The sequence below is a fragment of the Gracilinanus agilis genome, chromosome 2 (genome assembly GCF_016433145.1).
Source record: "Gracilinanus agilis isolate LMUSP501 chromosome 2, AgileGrace, whole genome shotgun sequence".
NCBI classification, from domain to species: Eukaryota; Metazoa; Chordata; class Mammalia; order Didelphimorphia; family Didelphidae; genus Gracilinanus; species Gracilinanus agilis.
This window is the reverse complement of record NC_058131.1, coordinates 448,200,898-448,213,267: the sequence shown is the minus strand read 5'-3', so window position 1 is coordinate 448,213,267 and position 12,370 is coordinate 448,200,898. Positions and strand designations below refer to the sequence as shown.

Here is a 12,370-nt window from a genome sequence, read left to right as displayed (position 1 = left end):
TGCACAGTGAATGGAGAAAAGGTACAGCCCAGTCTATGCCCAAGATGTAAGTTAATTCATTCATTACCTCTGCTAAATGATGACAAAATTACTATCCTTTCCCTTATAAATGATACTCGAAATTTGAAAAGGGTAAAATCTGAAAGGCAGACCACATTATGAATACTCCCCTCAGGGAAAAATGTGCAAACTGCAAATCACTAGAGGAAAACCAGGTAATTCGAAAGGAGAAAACAAGCTGTTTCTCCTGTTGCTTCTGTAGCCAATCATCTTCAACATTCCCTTCCTCCGACCAATCAGGAGTTGCTGTCATTTCAACAAAGCACGTGCCCCTTCCAGAAGGCGCCGGAGCACCTGTCCCATAGAAAGGCTAGGGAGCATACTTCCAGTTCCAGGGGGATCAGGACTCTCCTTACCAGATTACCTCACCATCACTTGTGGTGTAAAGAACACGAACCAAGTCAGTCCTAATGTTTAGCAAACTAAGACAAAAGCAGAACCCTGCAACTTTCAACGCCTACGAAAACACAAAACGAACTACAACTTGGACTTTTCCGTTATACGCTCCAGTCACAAGGATGACTGTAGTAAAAAAGGTATTGGGGGGGGGGTAGGGGGATGGGAGGAGGGAGGACGCGAAAAAACTGCTTCTTCCGATCACCTGATTGGTCTTCTTGTTTGCCAGTCAGATGTAGGGGACCCGATTCTTTTGACGTCATCACAGCGCGACGAAAACTGAAGGGTGAAGGGGGCGGGGCTAAACGGGAACCTCGGTGGCAGTTGGGGAGGTGTCATGGCTGCTCCTGTGGGGGAACCGGGTCATCCCGGAGGCATTGACATGAACCCGGATCAAAACTGCAGCTTCTACCGCGAGGTTCTGATTGGCATCCTCCGCTCCCTCAACACCCTGGCAGAAAAGGTAAATGACGGCAGCATTGCTTCTCTCCTGTTCTCTATTTTTCTTTCTTTTCTCGTTTCCCCAGAGAACAGGCTTAACTGAGGCTTTTGATACGTCAGTGGGATTGACGAAGCTTGGTTTTCGGGGTGTCTGCCCCAGGAAAAGAGAATTAGGGCTCCCCCAGTGTTATTATAGTGGTACAGCCTCCTCTCACTTTTCCTAACACTGGTTTCCTGGGGTCTCTTAATGGTGATTCCCGTTCCCTCTTAAAAGAAAGAAAGAAAAGAAAACAGCGAAGAAATCGGATGAGGAACTGTCTGGTTGGGGAAGCTGGCCTGGCGAGGAGAAAGCGGGTAAGGCTCCGCTGTGGGTCTGGCTGAAGCTCCTGGAGCTCAGGATCAGACATCGTTCCTGCTTCCTCAGAGACGGGGGAAAAAAAGACTTACGAACCATCTCTATATGGAGAGAGAATCGGGAGACGGAAGGATTGCTCTCCATTTGGGAAATTTTTCCCCACTATTTTTGTTATTGATCATAATGAATAGTAGTTTTGCTTACCTTTTACTCTGTGTCACATTGCATTTATTGGAGAAAAAAATGAATGGTGGCTCGGGGGGGAAGAATTTATTAAGACAGACCTTGAGACTAGATCACTTCAGATGCCTCATGGGTGTAGTTAAGCCTAAATGGGTACTGAAGACAACTTCAGTGTTTGGCGATAATATATCTTTCTAACTTAAATATTAAATCAAAATTAAAAACTAGTTAGTTTACATGTTTGAATATTTTAAAGAAAATTATTACACATTCATATAACAAACCATTCACTATATATGTGGAGATCTCAGATTATTTCATGATGGTTATATGGTCCACGTAGAAATTTAACTTCAGACATTTTTTCCTTATTGACCTTCTTCCCCCCACCCCCCTCCTCCCTCCCCTTTTCACTAACAGAAAATAGTTTGGCTGTTAAGATATAAAAGCCTCCCAGGTACTGAACTGAATAACTGTTGCCTTAGTAATCTTGTATGCACCTAATGATGTGGTAAGGTTCATAAAATGACCTGACCTGATTTGTGACCATAGTTTTATTCTGATAATTTTTTCAATAATGTTTGTCTGGCATACCAAAAAAATGGGCTTTTCGTTTTAGTCATCCCTGTTGAGACAGTTTGTGATACTCAACCAAGTTTGTAGCAGTTATTTGTGGAAATTATTAAGAATTCTTTAGTATTCAGTACATTTTTTCAAGTACTTGGTAGAGTTCTTGAAAGGATATGACTTGAAAAAAGACTTTTATTTTGAATATTAACATTTTAGGCCTCATGCTTATCCATTCTGATTTCGTTTAAACAAAGGAATTGGAAGTTGACATCCTGATTTAGGATAGAATTAAATTTAAAATTACAGTCCTGTTAACAGTCATTTATGAATAAGATAATTTTTCTAATGATAGGTCAAATTTTAAGTTAGTGAATTATATGAAAATTACTTTTCCTATTCTGGATTTTTCAAGTCATTTTTCTTACAGATTTTATTTTAATGTGTGTTTCCCAGACCCTTGGTTCTGGTAGTCACATGAGAAAAATGTACATAAAGTGTCAGTGGCAAATGTGTAAATATCATTACTTGAATCTGACACAGTGAAGGTGTTATCACTCAAAAAATAAAATTAGCTCCGTGTGGTGGTTAATCAAAATACTGACCATATTTTTGAAGTATTTGGGAATGAAAATTTTAAAAAGTATAGTATTACTTGAGGTCATTATTTACTTTTGCAAGAAGTTAAATCTTACTAATATTGTTTGGTAAGGAACACTATTAAATATTTTAATGTACATGCTTACTCAGATTGTTGGTGTTCTTACTTAATATTTAAGTTGGTGTTATTAACTTTCAGCTAACTTTGTAGTTTGCCTTTTGATTATTTTTCATTTATTTTGAACTTGAATATTTTACTACTATATTATTAATTTCTATACAGAATACCCAAAAAATGATCATATCAGTTACAAACTAAAAAAGATTTGGAGTTAGTCTATTTTTACAAGTTCTGTGGAATCAAATGTCAAAGTTAATATTGCTAATGCTGAATGTTTAGTGAATAATCATTATTTTTAATTGAAATGAAAATTACCCCTATATTTGAATGAAGGATTGCATAGTTGTTTTTTTAATTCCTTTTAAAAATGAAGATAATTACATACAATTAAAATGTTCACACTTTTATAATAAATGAAAACTAGTCTGACTTCTATTTTCCACAAAAATTTGTTCCTTGGGCTTAATGAATTCATTGCAAAGCAAGGTGTTTATGTTTACTATAATCAGATTTTTTGGTAAAGTCTACTAATACAATTCCAACAAATATATTAAAGGTTTGTTAGCCTGTGAAATTTCTTTACATCACATTTTTAAAAATGTACATTGAGATTAATTCAGACACCTCAGTGCCTCATGCTCTGACCTCATAATTTTTTCTACTACTCTAAAATAGACTTAAGAACTCAGAACCAGATTCTAGGTAACTATAGTTTAAGTTTTTCCCATATATTATGTTGTTACATTTATATAGCAGAACCATTTTGAAATATTTCATAGTTTGTGTTTTTTTCCATTTTATCCTTTCTGTATGAGGTTATGAAGGATTTCTAATGCTGACTTTTATAAAAATTGTTGCAAAAGCAGTAATGCAAACCAATTACATAATTTTTGTTAAGTTGGCATTATGATGCTTTTTATGTTCGCATATAATGTAATCTTATTTTCAGTGACTTTTCATAAATGCTGCATATTTACCATAGATCTTTTCTTTTATTAAAAATTCTGTGGGAGAGCTGCCTTTCACATTCTTGTTCTCCTATGCCATAATATAATTAAGCAATTTGAAAATTTATTAAAAAGTCAACTTTGTGGAGCTTAATTTAAACATTTCATCTACAAAAGTATGATTGGATTCAAAAGAGTTTAATTATAATTTTACTTTCTCATTACTGTTCAATAAATCATGCTTTAGATAATTTTTTGAGAACATGCTTTTTAAAAATATAAAAGTTAAATATATGTTTATATTTAACATCATAATAAAAATATAGTTAAATATATGTTTCATACTTATGAGTGGTCTTGATTTAGTAAGATACAAGTTTGATAAAGAAGACAGGCAATAAAAGTATGATTCTGTTATCAACAAAGGACAAATAATACACAGTAGATCTAACTAAACTAGCAAACTAAAATGATGTGCATATTAGAAACTCATTTTAATTGAATGGATTTCAACATGAGGCAGGTCTACCTTCAATCCAGTCCAAAAGGTTTAGGAACTAAAGTACCCAAAGTATCTTCTTATAAGGCAATTTCATCTATATAGCAATCTCATGACATGGGATTTAACCCCTTTAGGATGTGAAACCATTCCTGTTGTTATATCAAAATATTCAAGATTCCAGTACCTTTTAAAATGAGAACTTATTAATTTTTAACTGAAGATTAAGAGATTGATAACTTTAAGTAAGATAGGTATATTTGTTGCCCTGTAAAAATCCTATTTTTGTGACAGCACATGTGTACAATATAATGGTGTAATTTTTGTGATAGTGCTGTTTTGCCCTTTTGAAGCTTAACCTTGAAGATGATGTGGTGAAAATTACAATCGATTGGAACAAGCTTCAGAGCCTCTCAACACTCCAGCCAGCATTGCTCTTTAGTGCTCTTGAACAACATGTTTTATATTTTCAGGTAAATATCTTGTTGGACACATTAACTTGACTGTGAGAATAGAATCTAATTGTAGTAAAATTACAAGCTTATAACATTTCAATTATTTTTAGCTTAACACTATTAATACAAGATTATAGATAGGTTTCAGAATAGTTGTAAGACTAGTCCAATAAACTGATGGGGTTATGAAGACTGAATGAATCTATTTCTATTCATTTCTAGACCTGCATTGTAAATTCAGTACAGTTTCATCTATGGTGGGTTATAATTAAGCAATAAGACACGGCAGGTGTGTGTCATGCTATGATAATGATTCCATGCCTTGGGTGAGTTTGGAGGCTCATGGAGTGCTTTCAGTGGTTTAAGAAGTGGCATTATCTCAGCATGATACATCCTGCAGTGTCTATTGCAATTAAACATTTTCAGCTTAGTTTTTTAAAAGAAAGTAATTTCTATGTTATTGTCTCATGTAAGTATCCAGTCACTATATTATCTGTTAATTTTCTTTAAAGGTTTTTTATAGCATTCTCTATATCAGAAATAGACATTGAACTGTTACATGGATAGGAGAGTAGTATTTTGTTATTTGAATGTATCAGTCAGTTGCCCTACATGTGCTATATTGTGACCTTTGTGGCTTCTAGTCAAATGGCTCTATATTGGTAATTATACAAATTTTCATATAGAAAACTCAAATTGTGTGGGGGTTAAATGGAGAAATGGAAGAAAAGTTTTGGATTGGTCACTTCAGTGGCATTAAAATGTGTTATAGGTTACAGAAAAGTCTTTACTGTAGCTAACAAAGGGAACAAAATTATAGCTATGGAAAAAGTATGATTTGAAAAGTATTTTTAAGCTGGAATATATAGTAATATTTAGCCCTTTAAGGACTGTATGCTAAAATCTAACTATTTCATGTTGGGAGTAATAATTATTGGAAGGAAAAAGGAAAGTAAGTGATATAATTTATACATTAGATTTGATACATTTTTTCTTTTGTTAGTGAAAAGTGTTCATTTTCTGCTATGTTGAAAGAAACTTTTTTCATTTTGTGACCTAAAGAGATAACCTACCAAGAAAGGAAAAGCATAAGTGTTCAGTATAACACCTATATATTTCATGTCTGTATTTTCTTCTACACTTTGACCAACTGCAGTTTCAAGTGGAGAATCTCCAGTGATGTAGTGATAATGCAGGGCTTTACTGAGTAAGTGCACTGGCTCTCATGTTAAGGAGGAAAAATACTAAGTCTTAGTGTTCTGAGTAGGCATTTGAATGACATGTTAATTAAGTGACATTGGTGCCAGAGGCTGAGCCTTTGATTTGGCACAAAATAACAGGGTGATTCCTTCAAAGACAGTTTTAGATTTCTTAAGTTTCTCACAAATCTATGACAAATGATGATAATCATGGCAGCACAATACAAAAGTACAAGTAGTAATACGTAATCAAATGTATAAGGGCCAAAATGCTAAATTTAAATTGAATAACTTTTAAAATTGAATTAAAGTAGAATTTTAGTTAAAATCATAATGGATTTAATCTTGGTCAGTTTAAATGCCATCAAATACGCTCATGGTTTGTTTGTTTTTTTTAGCCTTTTTTAGAAAGACTTCAGTGCCTGATTAAAGAGGAAAATATAACTGCCATTGAAGAGGCTGATAAGACAAAAACAAGCAACAAAAATGATACAAAAATATGCCCTGATGATAACCCATGTGCTGATGAAAAATACAAAGATTGTCTTTTGGGAGGTCTTAAAGACAAGCAAATTATCTTTGATCCAGAAGTAGTCCAGATAAAAGCTGGAAAAGCAGAAGTAAGCATAGGTGTTTTTGTCCTGATTTTAAAAGTTGTCTTTAAAAAATTGAAGATGTTTCAACAATGTACATATGTATGAACTTATTTGTTACTTGCAGATTGACAGAAGAATATCAGCATTCATTGAACGAAAGCAAGCTGAGATCAATGAAAACAATGTCAGAGAATTTTGTAATGTAATTGATTGTAATCAAGGTAAATATCCAGCCAGAATTTAAGATTAAGGTAATTTTATTAATTTAGAGGTACTTTTTATTATCTTTTTTTTTTCACTTCTTAGCTCTTAAAAATGAGTAAAATCAAGGATTCAATTATGTTTATTTTAGGATCAGTTGCAAAGATTTTTCCTCTTAAATAGAATGTTTTACAAAGCTGAAAACTGTAATTAAAATGACCAACTTTGACTACAGAAAAGAGTTGGGAAAATTTATATTCTTCCATTTAAGAAGTGAGAAATTTTTGGTGTTAAATATTTTATATAATATCAGATGTGGTTTTTATGTTGATTTGTTTTACTGATTCTTTTCTCATTCTTTTTTATAAGAAAAGGCTTACTGGATGTGGAGCAGAAGGAAGTATGTATAGAAATAAATGTGATGCAAAGACAGATATACCTAAAAATAAATTTTAAAACAGGCTATTTTCAGAAATGTTTTTAAAACTATGCTAAAATAAATAAATACTTCTTCAGTATTAAAAATTAAATGGAATAGGATATATTTAAATAGCCATTTTTGAATAAATAACCTTATTGTTACATTCTTTTAAAGAATATTTTAGTTTAAATTTTATAAATTAAAATGAAGACTAAAGATTTGGTTTTTTTAAGGATAGAAGGGGAAAGTGCTGGTAATCAGTGAGATAGAAATTAGTTATCTAAATTTCATTCCAGTAAAGAGTATTACTTTGAATGACTTGTTCCAACTCATGAAATGAACTCAGAAAATAGATAGTATTCCTTAAAATAATGAGAAGTTTTTTTCTCCACTTGGATAGTGTTTTGTATTGTACTTTATAAGTTGATTACAGAAATATACATGTCATAATTTTTCTCTTTTTATTTATATGTTTGTTAGATTCCATCAGATTCTTCTCTGAGTACATGTTTTGCCATAGAATGAAAAATGTTAGAAAGCGCTGATAAACTCATTGTCATGCATCATAGTAATCATTAGAGCACGAGTTATCATTAGAAAAATATATGAAAGATTCTTCCTCAGAATGCCTTTTTTTCCCTCAAATCTCTTGGCTAATTAACAGAAACATTCAGGCATCAGATAAGATTGGCAATAATACTTTTCTTTGGTTTCCATTTAATAATTTATGTTGATTTAACTTTCCCTATTATAAGAACTGTAAAGACACATTTCTCTGATTACATACATAAAAAATGAATGTAGTGTATATAGATATACACACACATATGTATTCGAGAAGGAAGTGGCAGGCTACTCCAGCATTATTGCATATATATATGTGTGTGTGTGTGTGTGTATGTATGTATGTGTGTGTGTGTGTATATATACATATACACATATATATATTTATATATAAAATCTCTCAGCACTTAGTATTATGCTTGACATAGTAGATGTTTAATAAGTATATATTGGTTTATATACATACGCATGCAACATATGCATATATAAATAACATATATAACATATAAATATATATCTTTCTTTTGTAGTAGCTTTTTAAAAAAGCAGTAGATACAAGCATTCTCATAATCTCATTTTCAAAGCTTAGAATTCCATCTGCAGCATATAAGAAGGTATTTTTTGAAGGAACAAAAACATGTGTCAATATTTTCCTATTCTCCATGTTAATTCTTAAATATAAGGAAGTTGGTGAAAATTTATATATTCAACAAGGTACCTTGATCCATAGAGTCATTTGCTGACTAAAAACAGAGTTATAAAGAATTTTAGCAAATAATTACTTATACTTAGATATTCACCATAATATACCTGTTTGAAATTCTTATGGGTCACTTAGTCTGCTAAGTTGGAATATAATACCTTCAATTAGCTCTAGCAGAGAATAATCTTTTGTTATTAGTTTTACTTTTCATTCTCATCATCTCTATTGAACCTAATCTTAAATAAGGTAACTGACAATAACAATTAAAAATAGAATTTTGGGTCTTAAATTGAAATATTACCCAAAAGAAAATAATTTTAATATCTATTAGTGACAGATATTTGAATTTGAGGCTTTTCTTCACTAAATTTCATAGATCTAGAACTGGAAAGTATCTCAGAAGCCATCTAGTCAAACCCCCTCATTTTACAGTAAGGAAACAAAAGTCCAAGGAAGTTAAGTGACATAATCAAGGTCATACAGTACCAGAGGTAAGATTTGAATCTTTGTCTCTGGAGACAGTACTCTTTCCTTTGTACCAGGCTGCCTCTCCTTTTTAACATTAGTGTTTGTGTTGACTGTGAGAAACACATTGACAGTATTAATGCATTTTAACAAATTGTATTCATTAATACTTACCTGTTTATGTTATAAAACAATTCCTACCAAAAATAAATTGAATAATGAGAAATAAAATTTTTCTTTAAATTTGTATTCCAAAAAGAAAATAGGGGCCAGCCTTAGAGTCTGAAAGATTTTGTTCTACAATCATGAGCAAGTCATTTAAATTTTCGGTCACCCAAGTAACTTTCAGAAACCATCAGGTCTGATACTAGTTTTCATTCCACACCCCAAGTTCTCTACACTGATCAAATCTCTCACCTCTACCATCCAAAAATTCTAACCTATCTATTTTATATGTTCTTTTGACTAAAGATAGAAATGATTCCAGAAACCAACTGATATTATTTGAATCTACTAAATGTTTTGTTTTTTTAAAAGCTTTTGTTCTGTCAGTAGCTTCTGACCTTTTCTTTTGGTCTCATAATAATTTATAATTAGCAATGTAGCATTGTTGCTAGAGATCTAGTCTTGGAGTGAAGAAGACCTGATTTCAAGTTCTAACTGACAAAATACTGTCTGCATGAGCCTGGGCAAGTCACTTAATCTCTTAGTGACACTAGCTACTTTCTTAAGAGTATAATATAAATGGCAGAGCAGGTGCTGGTATTCATTGGTATCATTAGTCTAGTACAAAAGCAAAATTGCCTCCCAGTCTTAAATCCATGCTTAGTTACAATTAGGCTGTTTATATTTGACTACATTGAAAAAGTCCCAGAGTAAATTCTTATGTTTAAAGATTTCAAGAGAAAGGCTATTCCTCTGTGTGGTTAAGGAATTTTTATAAGGATTTTGAAATATCTACTTTTAGTTCTCAAAGCTTCTTCCTATGATATAGCTCTTAGAGTAAAGAGTACTATAAATTTATATAGCTAATCCTTTTTAATTCTCAATGCCAGTAAACATAAATGATGCTAAACAATTTTAAAAAGCCAAATCAATAAAATTAGTTTTATTTTGAAATAGAAAGAATAAAATTTTTCTGACACATGGAAATAAAATGCTTTCCTATTTAGAGTTCTAGACTTCATTCTTCTGTTGTAACATTGGCTGTTTTGAAAGTATATTGACTTACTATCATTTCACATGACCCAAAGTTTAAATATGAAACTAAATTTTTGAAGTATTTTATAAATTTTTTCTGTTTATGGGAGATTCACTAACATTTACCTAAGAAGTTACAGAAAACAACAATTTTAAATTATTAACTGACTGTTGTTGTATTGTAATGTTTTATATTTTAGTATTAAGAAAGAACTCCATTCCTTTATTAATGCAAGCTACTTGGGAGACTACAAAATTCTACATTTCATAATGACTATTTGAGATTATTATCCTTTTTTATTTTCCTTAGAGAATAGCTGTGCAAGGACTGATGCAGTTTTTACTCCTTATCCAGGGTTTAAAAGTCATGTCAAGGGTAAGTAACCATTATAATTTAAGTCATTTAAACTATTTGCCTCAGTTTGCTCATCTATAAAACAGATAATAATAACACCTACCTCATAGTCTTGTGGTGAAGATTAAATGAAATGATATTTATGAAGTTTTTAGCAATGTGCCTGGCATATAATAGGTGCTTAACTAAAAAAAAAATTCTTTTAAAACATCAAATAAAGCCTATGCTAACCAAGACTATCTGTTTAATGATGTATTGTGTTTTTTTTCCTTACTTTCAACGTTTGAAAATGTTTTTATTGTGTGTGTGTGTGTGTGTGTGTGTTTTTAAGCAAACTTTGGGCTTTTTTTAAATATACCTGTATGAGGGGGTTTGAGATCTTTAAAGAGATTGAAAAGTATTTGGGAATTCTTGATTTTAAAGAGGCTATAAATATCAAAGTAGTCATAAAAAAATTTCTTGGCAACTTAGTTTCTAGAGTTGTGAATACCTATGGCCCACAAACTAGAGCTGAAGGAACACAGGGAACTGGTCATAAAATTAGTAACATGCTTCGTGATTGTGGGAACCAGGCTGTAGAAGAAAGACTGCAAAATATTGAAGCTCATTTGCGATTGCATACAGGTGAGTGTTTTTACTATTTCAGGATTTTAATGGATATGAACCTAAAATGGTGAAAAGGAAGGACTTACTAGGGGAAAAAAATTTTCTCTTGTTCTAAATTGTGGATTAATGCTATCTTATAAATTGGCATAATCTTGCCAACGTTCAATTAAAAAAAAAAGATACCTATTCAAATCCTGATATGTCAGTGAGTTATTCCTCTTACGTTTTTTTTTAATAAGTAAATAAAAGGTCAAAATAAAGTTTTAGGTATACTTAAAAGGCCTTCTACTCCAGCTGTAAAGGTAGATGATAAAAAGATACCTTGTAACCTTTATATACTGAAATTGCTCCTGAATTATTAAAAAAAAAACAAAAACCTGTTTTTAACTATTCTTTCCTCAGAAAGCTTTTATCTAGAGTCTTAATTATGCATCATCACCTCTTTATTCCAGAGCAGGAGGACAAAGGTGTGTCAGGTTAAAAATGAAATGCTCAAGAATACTGTAGGATATTTTTGATGCTTAGCAAAAAAGATTTTCCTGCATCAGTATACTTCAAGGTATAGGGAAAATATTCTGTTGTAAATAGGAAAAATTTAAATTAAAGGAAATTTGATAAATTGGCTGTGTTAATCCATATGATAGTAAGTGGTGACTATGGATTTTCTTCATCCTAAACAACTAACAGGCTTTTCAAAAATCATGTTATTAAATATCTCTCCTCAAACTCAGCATGGAAAGTGTAAAGATACTAAGCACTAAGAACTCTTGACAACTCGTAGAATGTAGTGTTTTGAAGAGGTAGGTAGATAATGATATTCCCCAAAATATATGTTGCTATATATGAATAAAAGATTTCCTCGTACTTCGTTTTTTATGACTGAGATACAAATTAGTCATTGGACTTTGCCAAATCAATTGTATAAAAATACTTTAACAATATATTTTAAAAAGTCAAAATAACCAAGTCATATGACTTTTAAAAGTATAAAATTTCCAATCTTAAATTTTCTTTAGGTGGTCCAGTACCTAGAGACATTTATCAGAGAATTAAAAAACTTGAGGATAAAATCTTGGAATTGGAAGGAATTTCCCCAGAATATTTTCAATCTGTTGTAAGTAAAATTCACTTTCTTATGCATTATATCTTATGCTTTATGGCAAATGAGATAATTCTTAAAGTTTAATACTTTGTGAGTTTATAAAGCTTAGCAGAGAGGGAGTGCTTAATAAATGATTGTTCTTGTCTTTCCCCCACATCTCCTTTTTTTTCCCCAAAGAGCACTCAAATTTGGTTTTTTTTGAAAGCCTATGTAGTGTGGCTGGTTAGTATTTGGTAAACTACAAGTGCTAAGCTAATTTTTCTCGGCTTTTCTTGAGTTGTTTTCTTTACTTTTCCAAAAATGTTCTATAAAGTTGTTATGTACAACTCTTTCC

General features: G+C 31.7%; 1 protein-coding gene across 2 annotated transcripts in view; it reads left to right on the top strand.

The window, feature by feature from the left end:
- The first annotated feature begins 796 nt into the window (after positions 1-796).
- Positions 797-12,370, top strand: part of LOC123237691 (MAP3K12 binding inhibitory protein 1) — a 61,641-nt gene continuing 50,067 nt past the window's right edge. For both annotated transcript variants that reach the window (XM_044664774.1, XM_044664773.1), the window contains exons 1-7: positions 797-919; positions 4,523-4,642; positions 6,222-6,443; positions 6,544-6,640; positions 10,284-10,349; positions 10,800-10,952; positions 11,951-12,048. In XM_044664774.1, coding sequence (XP_044520709.1) covers positions 839-919; positions 4,523-4,642; positions 6,222-6,443; positions 6,544-6,640; positions 10,284-10,349; positions 10,800-10,952; positions 11,951-12,048 — 837 coding nt within the window. In that variant the 5' untranslated portion in view covers positions 797-838. The remainder of the gene's footprint in view (positions 920-4,522; positions 4,643-6,221; positions 6,444-6,543; positions 6,641-10,283; positions 10,350-10,799; positions 10,953-11,950; positions 12,049-12,370) is intronic.